We start from the raw sequence: 16,881 nt of genomic DNA, 5'->3' as shown, positions 1-16,881 counted from the left end.
TTCCCTACAAATCTCCCAATGACAACCTCCCAATGATCAGTAGTCCAATGACCATAAGCACAAGTCCTCATGTTGACACACATGGATGCTAGCATACAAGTCCATGATACAAGTCCATGGCTGTTGTTGGCGGAAAAAAGTATGCAGCATAGTCGCCTTCGTTGCAAGTACATGATATCTTATATTGAGGACATTAAGTCCACCATGCATCCTAGGAGAGCACACCATTTCCATCTTCATCAGTCTCAATGCTTTCACAGCAGTTTTTGTCCTCCATAACATCTCCATAGCTTGAGACATAAAGGCTGAAATATCCCTGGAGGACCAATGCAGCAAAGGCAAATAGAACTGGACATAGGACATTACAATGGACTGTACTATTCTGAGCCTGACATGAAGAGGCCAAGTAGAAATCTTCCAGTATTCCAGTTTATGTTGAAGTCTTCGGAAAATCCATTTTAGCTGCTGCTTCCTGGTTATATGCTATCCTATGGGATATCCTAAATGCCTGACTACATCTTTGGAATGCACCACCTGACCTGGCCAAAGAATAGAATGCCAGTCACATTGTTTCAGGGGAAGTAATTTAGATTTGTCAAAATTGACATGCAATCCCGCTGCCAAACCATACAATGAAAGAGTGGTCATAAGCATGTGAACTTCCCGGGGAAAATTCTGTGGCATAAAGAAGGAATCATCAGCATATGCTTGTGCCAAAAAAGATGCAGCCCGAGGGATTTTAAGACCAGTCATCTGTCATGTGTTTGTAAGATGATCAAGATACATTAAAAGGGGATGGGTCGCAATGGCATAGAAGAGAGTACTAAGAGGGCAGCCCTGTCTAACTGATCGACCCACTGTCCATGACCGAGACAGATGACCCCCAAGAATGCACTGAGAAGTAGAGCCAGAATAAAGCCAGTTAACTACATTTGCTATCTTGGGACCAAAGCCCAACTTTGTCATGATTTGAGAGATAAAATCCCATTGAACAATGTCAAATGCCTTAGCAATATCCACCTGCAAAATGAGCACATCTTGATGCGAATACTTAGCATATTCAATTGCAGTCAAGGTATTGGATATATTGTCATGGATTTGTCTTCGCGGCACAAATCCATACTGATGAGGATGAACTCTCGCATCCAGTATCCTTTGAAGCCTATGCACAATCATTTTGGCTATGAGTTTGTAAACTACAGGCATCAAAGTAATAGGCCTCCAATCTGACATATGGTCACACAGATGTTTTTTGGGCACAAGTTTGACTATGCCATGCTTCCAAGAGTGCGGCAACTGATTTTCTTGCCAGGCAACATTGATCATTTGCAAGAGGACTTCTTTCAAATCATCCCAAAAAGAAATATAAAATTCTACCGTAAGGCCATCCCAGCCAGGGGACTTGTATTTACTGAGGTGGAACAACGCATTATCAAGTTCTGTGTCAGTAAAAGGTCTCTCCAAGATAAGAGCATCATCCATTTCCGGAGAAATTCAGTCCTAGCATCAGTCATTTGATTTGATGGGGAACCAGGAGCGGAAAACAATTTCTGGAAATAATTTTGGCATTCATCTTGGAGATCAGAGAAAGAGTGCGTCCAAGAGCCATCGAGCTTCCTTACCCTTAGACATGAGTTTTTCTGTCGAGTAGCATGCAAGCCCTGGAAAAAGGCTTTTGATGAGCAGCCCTTATCCATGAGGGGCTTCATTCTTGCCCTAATCTGCCATTTGTGCAATTTCCTCTAATCATTAACAGTCAATTTAGTCTAAGCATGTGAAAGGGAATCATTTTCTGAATTAGAGAGAGGCCTTAACTGAGAAAATTCAGTCGATTGTTGTGCTGTCCTTTTTGCCCATTTAACCTCATTCCTCCATTCAGTCATATGCCATTTGCCATACTCCCTAATGACATTCTGCGTATGAGAGACAAAACTGTCCCAAGCATAATTCATGTCCTCCTGGGCATGCAAAGGCAAGGGATGAATTGCAAGTCTGATCATTTGCTGAAAATAGTGATGTCGGAAATAAGCTTGATTAACATGCAATAATCTACTGGAAAGGGGTGGCAAATCATCCAGAGGCCTCCACACACACACACACACACACACACACACACACATATATTGATTGATTGATTGACATATTGCATGTAGTGACACTCAAACGGGTGATTATTGACCTGACATTGTATGTGTGTAGGATGGTCGGAAGGTTGTTTGTGGTTCGCAGGATGGAACACTTCTGTTGTATTCGTGGCCCCATTTCAAAGACTGCAGGTGATAACACAAGTTGGGTATTTTTGTCTAGATTGTGGAATAGATTTGCACGTGTTTATTACAAACATAATCACATGTGGTTTTGTTGTGAATAGCTTCCTAGAAAACATGAAGCCGAAATTCAATATAGTTTCAAAAAAAGTCGACATTTGTCTTCTAGCTTATTATTGACCATAAAGATCATTTTATTTTCTTGACGAATTTTGAGTATGGCTTACTTTTTAAACAAATATTTGTCATTTGCAGTGATCGTTTTGTTGGGCATCCAATGTCAGTTGAAGCTATATTGAAAGTAGGTGGCTTCTCTAATGTGTTTTGATACTATTCACTTGCACAACGTTTATAGTTTTTTATTCAAACAATGTCATAGTATTGTGTTTATTGGACATGATTTAAGGAAACTGTCTTGCCCAAAATAGCTGCTTGTTGGCTCTCAGGAGGTTGCGCTTGTAGTTGGATATTTTTTTTGCTTTGATTTTTGGAGGCACCTATAAACTCGGGGTATTTATGGCAGTTTTAGCAAGAGGTCATACGAGGTTTTATAGAGCCGGTGGGAGGAATAGATTGTGAATTTTATTGGTGTTGGGAACAGAAAAAAACACTCAAAAAGGCGTGTAGTTGTTTCTCCTATGCCTTTCTCATTTGTCTTTTTATCATTGCAGACACTTTTTCGATGCTCGCCGCGGTTTCTCTTCTAGTGTTAGCTTCGCCTATCATTGCAGACACTTTTTCGATGCTTGGCTACGAATCTTGGCTGCTTTGCCTGTCCTAGCTTGAGGGGATAGTTTTAAATCATGCAGCAATATGTTACGTTGCCTTACAACAAAGACATACGTACATAGATATGCATGTTGTAAAATCTTAGCCTGGTCAACTCATTGGGCAACATTAACTTATAGGGCTTGACTTCAACAAAATGAACCAATAGTGCTACCAGGGGCTAACCTATTATGCAATCCATATCCAATTGATGGGCTAACCTTTCTCCTACTCCTCTCTACTTTTTAACCTTGGGAGACAGGTCACGGGAGTGGCAGTAGCACTTGTAAAACTACGAGCTTCCTCTTGGAGGCTACAGAGGAGGAGGGAGGGACCCGGATAGTCTATGCATGGGAGGCACCCAATCACAAGGGTGTAACCAGATTGGAGTCAAACGGGAAGTGTGTGGATTTTCTTCCTGTATTGTGGTCACTTGTTCAATTTGAGATCTGTGTTGAAGCTTGGTCACCCTGAGAGGCTGGTCAATGGGTTGTGGGATTACCAGTCTTGGTTGAGCAAGTTGGATGCTTTGTGGAATGCTTGGACACCTTTACAATTGGTCATGGACAATGGTGAATGCCTTAGCCTTGCCTTGGCACTTGGGTACTAGTGTGTGCACTAGGATGGAATGCAGGTTGTAGCCAAAGTTTGGCTTGGAGATTGGAAATTGACCGTGGGGCAGAGCACAAGGGTGAGCCCTTGTTGTATGTACCAATTTCATTCCTAAAGAAATAAATAAATACTGGAAGGGGCGCCAAGTGTTTGGGGCCAGTGTGGTGTCTTGTACTTGGTTTCATTGAATAGGGGCACTCTAGCCTCCATCCAGTTATTTCTCAAATTGTTTCTAAGTGGTATTGTTTAAAGTTAAGTGGTTGGAAATGATGCAATGTGGCTGTGAGTAATGAATATGCAATGCAAGTGCCCTTTAGGAAACTGAAGGCCGGTTATAGTGTTTCCATTGCCAGGATCATCACCATCTTCCTACAGAAGTGAGCCTTGGGAGTGTTGGGTGAAGAAAGCCCCATCGCATTTTTGTTACAGCCATATTACCAACAATCATGTCACACCGCAAGAGATCATTGACTATCTCCGAGCAGGAAGCAGACAGCTTTGAGGAGGAGCACAACACCGGTGAGGGTGAAGAAGAACAAAATGATGGACAGCATGTTTCTCCTGAACATGCCACTGAGGATTCGCAAGATGAGATAGATGAAGCGGAGCAGCTTGATCCCAATGCCCTTTTTCAGTTGCAAATGCAAAGTGCCTGTCACAGCTGCAACAGACTTTCATGGAGATTATGCAAGCTTCTCGTAATGCTCCCCCTGGAAGCCAAAAAACAGCTCAGAAGAAGAAGCAGCAGCTTAAGAAGACTCATAGGCATGTATCTTTCAGTGGACAGCCAACAGAGATGCCCATAGTCACCCCTGTAGCAGTAATGACTGCACTCGTAATGTGTTAAGATAGTGTACAAGGGGAAGCTTTTCTCTACTTATCTCGTAAGGTTTCCTATTCTATTTTTTAGTCTGGCTCAGCAGACATTAGTAATCATGAAAAGGCCTGCAAATTTTACATACATCGGCCTTGTATTCTTCTTAGATGAGTCACATTGCTTTAAGTTGTGTGCTTTGCTTTTCCTCAGCTGCTACATGTGGTCATTATGCTAGTAAACGGCTTTGGAGTTTAGTAAGAATTTGCTGCATATAGGACTTCAGGACATTGTTAAGGGGAACTTTTTTTTTTTTGGGGGCTGTAAAACTGTTGTGTATTATAGACGCCATCCCTGGTGACTTCTTTACAGTTTCATTGACCCACTTGACCCGAGAAGAGGTTTCAGGATGACTTCACATATAATCTTCTGAAGATTTTCTGTCATGCTAGAGCAATGGCAGCATCATGATATCATCCATTGCCAGAATGAAATGCTACCAACCAATTGTGCAGTGTCCTTGTTTCCATCTTTAAGTCGCAAGAGCTTTTTGGAATGCTGCATTTCAGCACTGTGTGAACAGTTTTTTTGGGGTTTTTTCTTTGTGTTTTAGTTTAGGTCTTCAGGCATGAATCTTGTTGTTAAGACTCCAAATTCCATTTCAAAAAAAAGAAGAATGCATTTTGGTTGATTGAACCTTTGTATCAATTGTAAACTGCATATTATTTGTGCACTACTGGATGCAGTGTATACCTCAATAGCTAACATTTCAATGTTTTCTACAGGTTGATGAAGATACGATAATAACTGGATCAAGTGATGGCTTAATAAGGTAATTATCTGGGTAGCATACTTCATTTTAATGTGAAATGTTGCTCGTCCCCACTCTCCCTCTCCCTCTCCCTCTGCCTCTTCGTCTATCTCTGTGATATCTCTCTCAAGGTAGCTGTCTCCAGATGGCTTTTGTCATGTTTTGTGAAACTATGAATGAGAATGTAAAATAGTCTAGCTATTTCATTTATAAATTTGCTGCATAAGTTGACTTGGGACTTCATTGAATCGACAAGGTGAGGGGGGGGGGTTAGTGATGGGACATAAATACAGAGAAAGGTAAGGAAGTGGAAAAAAAGCAGCTACAACCAAGGAAGAGAGAACGAAAGATGCTGTGAAAGATCCATGAAGACCTAAATTTTAAGTTGTACAGATCAGGGAAACCTTATACAATGTAATTTCAAAAGGAAGGGCATAGAGCATCCCCTTTGCTGCCCAATTCATATCTACAACTCAGAATGGACTCACAAGAGTGCAAATATCCATTGACCTAGAAATCAAATTATATATAGACTGAGAGTCTTTATATATCAGGTCTAGACAAATAGTTGTCTTTCGCAGAATGGTCGCTTGGTACAAAGCTGTGGGCTCTCAAGTTGTATAACTACAGCATGTATAAAATGATGATCCTCTTCAGCTCTTGCGTTGATAAGCCCACGGGTTGGGGCATTCAGGGTTAGGTGGGAATGCAGGGAGTCTATCAATGTGTGACCGGGGGGTTAACATTATGTGACTTGCACATACAAGCATGGTCTGTTAGGTAGCTTGTTAAAAAGACGCCAATAGGATGATCATCTTTGACACCTATGGTGCTATGTATCTTATCTCTTCATCTCCAACCCATAATTCTCTAGTTGCAACATGAGGCATGGTGGTAGCTTTTTGAAACTTGAAGTGGATGTATCGGATTACTTACAAGTGTCTGTTGACCATATGGATTTGCTTTGTCATTAGGTGATAGATGAACATCTAGAGCTGTCCACGAGGCTACACAACTGAGAAGCCGACGTGAAGTATTTAAAAAACCATGTACTAGATCACCATACTGATGCTTACTTCCAAGTTTCGGAGACACAATGCTAATAATCCCATGGTAAAATTTGGGTCTGCAGCCCAAAGACTAATGACACTAAGTCTAGTTGACATATGAGTGAAATAAAGCCATAAGTTTTGTATTTGTTAATTGCTCAAAATAAAGTGTTGCAAAAAAGATGATGTGGCATCAACGTGTGTCAATGTGCAACAAGCATGTGCTGAGTCAACTGCTGATTGTGCAGTGATGATGTGGCAACTATCATTTGCTGAGGTGTCAACTGCTTACTGCGCAATGATGATGTGGCAATTGCTGATTGTGCAGTGATGATGTGGCACCGAGTGAGGGCTAGGCTGCGTGGGTGGCCGATGCGATTCAGAGGAGCAGTGTGGAGCTGCAAGCTCACGCCCTTAGGCGGAGGAGGACCCTTCAGGAGTGAGAGCGGGCTTTGAGGAGAGACCTCGCCTCCATCGAGAGGCTCAGGGAGCAGGACTCAATCTCTCAGTGGCTTAGTGACAGATTGGAGAGCGCTCGTCTTGAGCTTCAGGACACAGAGTTGTGGCGGGTTGAGTTCTCCTACCATTCCTCCCGGGCCCAATGGGTACAGCAGGGAGACAGGATGACGAAGCAATTCTTTCAGAGCACTGGGCCCCAATCGAACGATCGAACGGCACACAGCTACAGCGTCTTCGGGACTCGCAGGGCATCATGCACACTGACCCGCAGGAGATTCTTGACATGACCACGGAATTTTATAGCCAGCTCTTTCAGACAGAGAGGATGACCCCAGCAGGTCTTGTGGCTTGAGAGCTAGTTTGGGATCATGTTTCGATAGTAGTCTCGCGGGATTTATGCAGCAGACTTGAGGAGCCCTTCACAGATGAGGAGCTCTGAGAAGCCCTCAAGGCTCTCCCGACCCAGAAGTGCCCGGGGGAGGATGGCTTGACTCCGGCCTTCTTCTGGAACTTCTGGGAGATTATCTCTACTCCCTTCCGTTTAGCTTGCCAGGATATTTTCGACACAGGCCTTCTTCCTCAGTCCTTGTGCATGGGGTGGATCTGTTTGATCCCGAAAGGGGGCAATAGGTCAGATATTCGACAGTGGAGGCCAATCACTTTGCTTGATATTGCATACAAGATCCTCGCCAAGGTCTTGAGTTTGCGGTTACGGCCTCATCTTACCGACATCATCCATGACACACAGACTGGGTTCGTCCAGGAGAGCAGCATCTTGGACAACATCTTCACGTTCTGGGAGGCAATGGATTGGTCCAGGGAGGAGTCACAGTCATTGGCCATCCTTCTCTTGGACTTTGAGAAGGCCTACGACCGGGTGGAGTGGTCTTTCCTGGAGGGCACTATGGGGTTTCTCAGACAGATGGGTCAGAGGAGTTTCAGCGCTATACGCAGGGAGCTCTAGTCAGATGATTATCGGAGGACACACAGGCGAGGCCTTCCCTCTATCTCGCTCGGTTTGCCAGGGCTGCCCACTAGCTCCCTTCCTCTTCCTGTTTGTAGCGGAGGCTCTAGGCTACTTTTTGAGATCACAGGTGGCAGGTCTCACAGGGTTGATGCTCCCAATCAGGCAGGAGGAGGAGCTTCTTGACTCGGAGTTTGCAGATGACACGGCCTTGTATGTTGAGGGCACCACAGTGAGTCTAGAGAGAGTCAGAGGCGCCTTGGCTATCTATTGTGAGGCCTCGGGGGCACGGATCAACTGGACGAAATCCATAGGCTTCCTCACGGGTTTTGAGGAGACACAGGAGCTCCGTGAGTGGGGGAGTGACTTTGGTTTTTGATGGATACCGCGGGGCCAGACAGCGAGATACCTCGGATGCTAGGTGAGTATTGACATTATAGCAGAGTTGCAGATTGTCCCGGTCCTTGAGAGTGTTCGGCGCAAGCTTCTCTATTGGAGCTCGACTAAACTCTCCCTCATAGGTCACGCCTTTGTGGCAAACCAGGTCCTTCTTGCCACTGCCTGGCATATTGCCTCCTGTTGGTGCTTTCACAGAGGATGCATTGGGCAACTCCGACAGTTGGTACAGAACTTCCTCTGGGCCGGTTTAGACGGCACGAGGAACACTAGGGCTCGAGTAGCTTGGCAAACGGTGATCATGCCGCAGGCATTGGGAGGCTTGGGTATCATTGATCCAGAGATGCAGAGCAGGGCCCTTCTGGGCAAGCTGGTGGTTCGTGTCACCCCAGGTGCCGAGCCTTGGAAGCTCCTCTTACAGAGAGGGCTTCCGAGGAACACCCCACGCACTGGAGGATAGTGGCAGTCTTTACATAGATGGATCTTCTCAGACCCGTGCTCCGCCTAGATGCAGAGAGGGGTTCGAGCGTCAGCCCCTTATGTGGCACCCAGAGGTCAGAGATCAGGAGATCTTTTCCTACACCACACGGATTGGCAGGAGACTTCAAATGGACTCGTCGAGATGGACCCCTAGAGGGAGAGACACTGGGAGACCCAAAGAGTGCCCCGGCATGTTCGCTCCAGGTTTTGGACGCGGTTGTGGTCTAGCTTGTGACTGAGGAAGATTTCTTACTTCTTCTGGCTGGTAGCCCACGGAGGCTTGCCCATCGGCCCGTGGTTGGAGCAGATGCGAGTGGAGGGGGAGTGCCATTGCTTGCTCATGTGGTGTCCTGGAGACTATCCCACACTACCTATGGAGCTGTCGTAGTGCAGCGAGGATCTGATGAGAGCCCTCAGGATCATGACACGCATGCAGAGTCTTCATAGAAACTACACTTGGGGGATGGTGGCTTGGTTGACAGAGGGAGGACACGCGTTCCAGATTGATGAGATCTCCCCAGCCTACTGGATACAGGGTCAAAGCATTCAGAGGATTGCACTCCACGAGGCAGCCCCCCCTAACACCCTAGCTCCTCCTTTCCCTAGGGAAGACAATGTTTGGGAGGTGGTAGCCAGCATCACGGCTTGGAACATTTGGGTGGCTTGTTGCAGTCTCGTGATGGGAGAGCACCCGGTTTCACCCTTGGCTACCTTGGTTGCCATCTGGCAGGATATCATTTACACTCTACGGTCCACCTGGGAGCGACTCCAGGCTCCAGGGCAACTATTGAGAGGCGTGCTCGTTTCTGCAAGGCTTGGCCTACAGGTGTTTTCTACATTTTCACTCCGCGAGGGATTCGTTGGCTGTATAGTCCCCCCACTTGGCTGTTAGCCCCAGTTCCCGAGATCCCCTAGGCAGTGAGCTGGGCTTCTTTGGAACAGGCCGGTTTTTCTTTCAGCCTTTTCCGGTTTTTTTTCATACTCAGCACCTTTGGGGCTGTTGTCTTGTATGAAATCTTTCAAGCATTAATAGAAGGTTCCTTTCTTTGGAAAAAAAGGAAAAAAAGGATGCTATGAAGCCTTTCAGAATAGTAAATGTGAACACTGTAAGAAGCCGGTTCATCACATCGGCGAGTGCCCGAAGAAGCTTACAATGGAGGAGAGGAAGGAATCTAGCATGGTTGTTTAAGGTTCAGCCCATGATGCATGAAGAGATGATACTTCAGCCCAATTTCTTGAGCATGTTTGGGCATTTTTTACTTGCAGCTATGATGCTGCTTGGGAGTCATGCACGTTCAGCGTGAATGAAGCAGCAAAAACATGGTATTTCGATAGCGATGCTTCTCGCCATATCACTTCATGCAAAGAATTGTTTGACATATTATCCATTGCACCTGTTGGCAGAAAGTCTCATGCGCCAATAATTATTCTTATCCGATTGGAGGGAATCAAATTATTCTTACAGCCGTCGATGGCTCCGATCTCCGCATCCAAGATGCCTTATTTGTCTTGGGATATAAAGAAGAATTTACTTTTAGTGTCCTCTTTCACGAGAAGAGGCTTTCTCTGCATTCTGCATAGTTGACGTAGATGTACAAGCAACATAAGCTGAATGTGCTCTATTCTTATAGGCATCAAGCTGAAACAACCCGTGACAAAGTGCACCTGTCAATGCTAATGCATAGTCTCGCTTTGTGTCACGTACCATACATTTGGCAGCCCTTAAGATGAAATTTAGCATGGTCGATGCCTTACCTCGTTTGGAGTCCTCTCAAATGCAAATATGTAAGGGTAGGTTTTCTTTTCCAAAGGATGGTGCAGTCCGGCGCGCTGCAAGAAAATTGCAACTTGTCCATAGGGATGTTTGCAGTCTGATGTGAAGTACATATCTCGGGGATCATCTTTATTTTGTTACTTTATAGATGACTTCACAAGGTTTTCTTGGGTTTTGGCTCTCACGCAAAAAATTGAAGTTTGCACTCTGGTTAAGCACTTTGTTGCCTGGGGTAGAAAATCAATGTCAATGCAAGTTACAGATAAAAATTTGGGCTTTAAATGGCAGTAAGCATTAGTGCATGGTATGGTACACTCAGGATAGTGGAGTGGCTGAACGGAAAAATTAGTCACTCATGGAGATGGGGAGATGCACGCTTAAGGCGGAAGGAATGCCACATAAGTTTGGGATGGAAGCGATCATGTGCTCTAATGAGGTGCCCGACCGAAGGGGGACGAGCATTTTCTGAGCGAAATCTTCCGAGCGTCCGAGCGAAAGAAAAAAAAAGCTTCCAACTATGCATAAATATGGCAAAAATCGATCAGAAGAAAACATAGTTTCACTTAGAAATATGCAAAGTATTATAGTAATGCCTATTTTATACAAAAATCTTTAGGTGAATCTGTAGGAATGGTGAGAGCATAATGGGATGGCTTTTGAAGAAACCCACATGTAGAGTAGACTTCTCTATGAAAATTCCCTTATGATCCTTCTTACAACTTTTACTTAATAGGGGGTGACATTGAAAACCCTCTCTCAACCTATCTTCATGAAAGAGTTTCTTCAAAGAAAACTCATTGAAGAAAGCCATCCAGGTAGTTTCGCCAGCGAAACCCCTTTGAAGCAAGTCTCCCAAGGTAGTTTCGCTGGCGAAACTACCTTGGACAGCACTTTTAAAAGTGACATAACTTTCATATCCAATGTCCAAATATAGTCATTCAACCACTCAAATTGATCGGAACACCCCATTTGAGCACATCTATGGAGCTATATTTTGGAAAATATTTCATATATAGTATTAAATATTACATGTATTTTATGAGAGTGATATATAAGCCCAAGTTAATACTTATTTATAGTAATTTAAACTTCTTTAGAAACATGTCCATAAATATGCTATAAAAACACTAAAAAGATATTGCCATATGATATAAATGTGTTAATAAGTAATTATATATGCATAGTATTATTACATTGAGAGTGATTATGAGGAATGTTTCTTAAAGGAATCAACACTTTTTTAAGGTAATAACAGGGGTACAAAGGGATGTCTCTAAATAAGAAAATTATGTTGTGTAAAAATGAATGAGTGACTAGTCTATATATTTTTATGATAAAGGGATCTAGTTCTAGTGAAAATAAAAGTGTAAAAACCATGTTTCCTAAAGAAAAACATTTTTAAAAATCTCTTGAAAAACACGCTCGGATAAACCTGCTCATAGGTTTTTGCTCGTAAAATTGACGCATCCCGACCGAAGCACTCAAAGTAATGACACCTTACCAAGCTTGGTATGACCAAAGCCTGATGTGGGTCATTTTCGTACATTCGGTTGTGTAGCATATGCACATGTGCCTTAAGAATTGAGAGGTAAGCTTGATGATAAGGTGGAAATATGCATTTTTGTTGGCTACAACAGTGAAAGCAAGGGCTACAGGTTTTATAATCCCATGACCAAGAAGGTCTTTACTAGTCGGGATGTTAATTTCGCAAAAATGAAGATCTACCCCTTTCTGTTTTTGAAAAAAATAAAATCAGAATTTGTGCCAGGGTTCTATAGTGGTTGATGCCTTAGATCAGCCTATGGCTGGTCTGGTTACTCAGCAAGAGATTGAGGATGCGATGGTACAAGAAATTTCAGGAGTGCAGGAAGCAAGGAGAGTTTCTTGTTGGCTGCTCCGTACTGGAGGAGAGCAAGCTTTTTGAACCTCTTCCAGGCCGCACACGCAGTGACACCAGAGATGCTGAGGATGCTCACTGTTGTGAATCAGCTTTGGTCAGCTAGATACCTGTTGTGAATCAGGTTGGGTCAGCAAGATACCTGAGGTGCATGAGTGTGATTGCTTTGGTGATGCATGTGATAATGTGCATAGAATGCAGGCTATGCAAGCGGAGCTAGACTCTGTAGATTTTTTATCTTTAGAACAAACAAAAAATCTAAATTTGTATGATTGGACTTATTCTAGTCTTGCAAATGTATATCTATATAGGAAAACCACACTTGGGAGTGGGTGGGCTTGCCTACCGACAAGAAAGAAATTGGAACTAAGTGGGTATACCAGCTGGAGTGCAAATCAGATGGTTCCATAGACAGGTACAAAGATTGTCTTGTTGTGCAAAGGGCTACGCACTGAGAGGCATAGATATGATGAGACCTTTGTCTCCACTTCCTGTATGACCGTCGTAAGGTGTGGGGTTGCATTAGTTGCATTTTATGGATGGAATGTCTATCAAGTGGACATAAAATGGGGACCTTGAAGAAGAGATGTATATGTGTCTCAGCCCATTGGTTTTGTGGTACATGGCCGAGAAAACAGTATGTAGATTGAAGAAAGTATGTCTTGAAGCAGGCTCCTCGAGCTTGGTATGCTGAGATTGATGCCTTTCTGACAAGCCAGGGAATGCAGAATAGTCCACATGAGAGCACCCTCTATTTCAGGAAAGAGGGGGGGATTTACTTGTCATTGTTGTATATGTTGATGACATGCCGTTCACGGGAACAGATGCTGCAAAAAATTGCAGATTTTAAGGCTGAATTGCAACGGACATTTGATATGTCATATTTGGGGCTGCTTCACGATTATTTGGGCATTCAATTTGTGCAAGATGATAGAGGCATTGGTTTATTGCAGTCCAAGTATATTGGCAAACTGTTGGAATGGTTCAGATTTTAGAATTGCAAGCCCATTTTCACTACTATGGAGCCATGGCTTAAGCTGTCCATTCATGATGCTAGTCAATCGTTTGATGCCACTATTTACAGCCAAGCTGTTGGAATGGTTCAGATTTCAGAATTGCAAGCCCATTCCCACTCGTATGGAGGCATGGCTTAAGCTGTCCATTCATGATGCTAGTCAATCGTTTGATACCACTATTTACAACCAAGCTGTGGATTGCCTCATTTACTTGTGTAACACATGGCGAGATATTTTGTTTGCAGTAGTGTCCCAGGTGAGCATGCTTATGCAGAGATCTAAGACTTCTCATTGGTAGATTGTGGTTTAGATATCTACAAGGTACCAGGAATCTTGGTTTGCTATTTCCCGGCAGGGGTAACTTGCATTTACATTCTTTCAAAATGATTCGGATTGGATTGGGGACTTTGATACACGGCAGTCAATTAGTGGTAGTTATTTACTGCTCAAACATTCATACATTTCTTGGTTGAACAAGAAACAATCTATGGTTGCTACCTCATCCTGTGAAACTGAGGATAGGGCAGCTTTCACGAGTGTGTTTGATTGAGGCTGTGGTTGGCCAATCTTCATGCATCATTGGAGAAGCCTACTCCAATTCTCATTGACAGTCGGAGTGCTATTGCTGTGGCGCGGAATCCTGTGTTTCGTGCTCGTATAGAATACATTGAAATTCATTATCACTATGTCAGGGAGCAGCTATATGCATGGGATTTCAGCTTGGTCTTCTGCCCTTCACAACAGAATGTGACAGATCTTTTCACTGAAGCTTTGCCTTGTCCAAAGTTTGAGGCTTTCCGCAAAGCTTTGAACTTATATTTGTTTGGTAATTAATAAATTCCTTGTACATTGTGACATTGTCACTGCAGGGGGGGTGTTAGAAATGTGCCAATGTAGTAGGGGTAGGGCTTTTTTTTTCTTTATTAAGGTTTTTCCCTCTAATCTCAGTCAGAGATTGAGTTTGTGGGTGAGTTAGTCACCACACATGTTTTGACCCTAGTTAGGGTCCATCCTAGGGTTTTGTCTCTATGAACACCCTAGCTTTGTAGTTCATTCTTGTTGCTTCAATTTCATTTCAGCTTCCTTCAGCTTTATTCTCTTGTGTTCTCTCACTTCCATTTCCAATAGTATCAAAGTTTTGGAGTTAAGTAGCTGACATTAATCTATGTGATGTTGAAATAACTGATCTGAGTTGGTTCTTTGTCCTCGTTTTGGCAATGTATTTATTTATTTTGTCATGTGCCATACTCATGAAGCTCAATGTTTATGTACTGTAAAGGTGTGCTATTGGAAAGTTGTACCCTTGATTTTTTAAAACTTGGTTGAAGAGAAATGGTGACTGGCAAAGAACATAGTGGTGTCTTTGTGGTTTGTGCTTTGATGCCGCACATGGATTTGTTCAGCTTCTCCTTTCTTGCTTTTTGTTTACATTTATTTAAAAAAAAAAAAACTTGGTGGTGACTGCAGGATCATATCTATTCTACCGAATAAAATGATAGGAGTTATAGGAGAGCATGCAGATTTTCCAATTGAGCGACTTGGTACATAATCAAATTGAGGATGTTGGACATGATAGTAAATATGCTTTTGAAAACCACTGATAATTTGTGTTGATCCCTCATTGGATATGTCTTTTCCTCTGTTGATATCCTGTGATTTTTTGCAGCCTTTACTTCTGACCGAAAGATCCTTGGAAGTGTATCACATGATCACATTTTGAAGGTCAAGTTGACATCACACATGCATTTTGTCTTTGTATTTCTTCTATTTGTAGTCTTGACTTATCATCTTACTTCAAAATTCTTCACAATACAATGTTTCAAGGACATCTTTAAGAAATACTAAATATACTAATTTTGAAACCAAATACATGCAGCATCACCCTCAGAATTGCCTTTGGGACTGTCTTTCAGTCCACTCCACTTGGCTGGATATTATGAGAGACAAGAGGAGAGATGACACGAGAGAGAGAGAGAGAGAGAAACCTAGTTGCTTCAATTGAGCTTAATTTTCTTAATTTTGAGAGAGAGCATTGTAAGGTCTCCAGGAAAAACAAGTTGAAAAAAGCAACGAATATTTTCAATAAGCATTGAGATTCAAAGAACAAATTCTGAGATCAAAGTTGATCAATATGGTTTCATCTTTGGCCCCACTAGGCTACCCTAATTGTGCAACCACTTCCTTTGGGACTCGTGTGAACTGAAGGGAGACAGATATGCAACGAGATTTGTCTAGAGGCACTGCCCAAGTTAATTTTTGTGTTCCTTTGAACTGGAGCACTCTATGACTGTATCAAAGAGCTGTAAATCAATAGAGCCCTAGTCATATTGTGCCTGCACAAAGCTGTGTGTGCATGTGTGTAATGGGATGTAGTTGGAAAGGGTTTACAAAAATGGTGAACGGATGTGGTAAATGGAGGGCTGTTCTGCCAGACCTGCATAGGTTACGTACATTGATGTCATTCCCAAGAATGGGGAGAGCCTGCAAATGAAGGATTGGTGACCAGTAGCATGTTAAATGTCGTCTGTTTGATCATAGCGAAAGCCTTAATAAAGGTTTAACTTGTTTTGGGCATGATTATTCAGAAGGTCCAAAGTAGTTTCATAAAGCTAGATTGCATGAAAGTGTATGTTCGGGTCAGATGGAACTCCCCACTGGGGTCATTGGAGATTGCGATATCTGAAGGAGACTATCAGATGGAGGCACATCATTGTGGAGTGTTCATTGGTAGGAAAACCCCCTATACCCCAAAATTATTTCTCTCTAGTGTAAGTCTTAAACTCTTGTAGGGCCATGGATGGAAGAGAGGGTTGAAGTGCGGCCAGGTATAGATTTGGGTGGGTTGAAGCTATAAAGATATGCTGGGATGCAATGGCTGTTTCATATCTAATATCCCTGCCTTGAAGATGAAGGATAACTGGAGCAGATTGCTTAAAGCATGAGAATATATTTTCAATTTGGTTTGGAATTGGTTAAAATAGGATGGAAATGGGGATTTAACGGAATGAATGCCTATATAATCAGGCAGGGGACAAGAAGGGAAAAGTTAATCTCCCTTGGAGAAAGTGGGTGTCAAATCTGTAGGTAATGTGGTGTTGGTAGACAGTAATGTGCCCCAAAATTGATTTGATTTTGGTGAGCAGGATAAGCATCAAATCTGCAGGTAATGTGGTGTTGGTAGACAGTATTGTGCCCCAAGATAGATTTGATTTTGGTGAGCAGGATAAGCATCAAACCTGTAGGTAATGTGGTGTTGGTAGACCGAAATGTGCCCCAAAACAGATTTGATTTTGGAAAGCAGGATAAAGCAAACTTAATTGTGTTTAGTCATATCATTTGCTATAACAAGAATAGCTTAAATCAAATTCTGAGGGCAAATGTTTTCATAATGACATGAACATGCAGCATGGCAATGACAAGCATGGAGATGGAGCAATTATGAATTTTCAGTAAGGTTGGCTTAGCAATGATTGTGTTCTAGTTTTTAATGTCTCACCGTGTTGGTTTATTAAATTGTTTTTGTAAATCCCATGCTTGTTTTTAGTAAATCCCAAACAACAAGCGCACTGGTTTT

At 42.9% G+C, this 16,881-nt stretch overlaps 1 protein-coding gene across 2 annotated transcripts in view; it reads left to right on the top strand.

Moving 5' to 3' along the window:
- WDR55 (transducin family protein / WD-40 repeat family protein) overlaps positions 1-16,881 on the top strand; it is a 91,934-nt gene that overhangs the window by 63,621 nt on the left and 11,432 nt on the right. The window contains exons 9-13 of one of the 2 annotated variants that reach the window (XM_087393421.1): positions 2,200-2,276; positions 2,523-2,568; positions 5,247-5,293; positions 14,775-14,848; positions 14,974-15,029. In XM_087393421.1, the coding sequence (XP_087249547.1) occupies positions 2,200-2,276; positions 2,523-2,568; positions 5,247-5,293; positions 14,775-14,848; positions 14,974-15,029 (300 nt within the window). The remainder of the gene's footprint in view (positions 1-2,199; positions 2,277-2,522; positions 2,569-5,246; positions 5,294-14,774; positions 14,849-14,973; positions 15,030-16,881) is intronic. The other variant, XM_087393422.1, reaches the window with a different exon arrangement.

Source organism: Dipteris shenzhenensis, chromosome 22, assembly GCF_047967505.1.
Source record: "Dipteris shenzhenensis isolate YYH24624 ecotype China chromosome 22, Dip_SZ_1.0, whole genome shotgun sequence".
Classification (NCBI taxonomy): domain Eukaryota; kingdom Viridiplantae; phylum Streptophyta; class Polypodiopsida; order Gleicheniales; family Dipteridaceae; genus Dipteris; species Dipteris shenzhenensis.
Note: the sequence above shows the minus strand (reverse complement) of the source record. Positions and strands in the feature narration are given on the sequence as shown.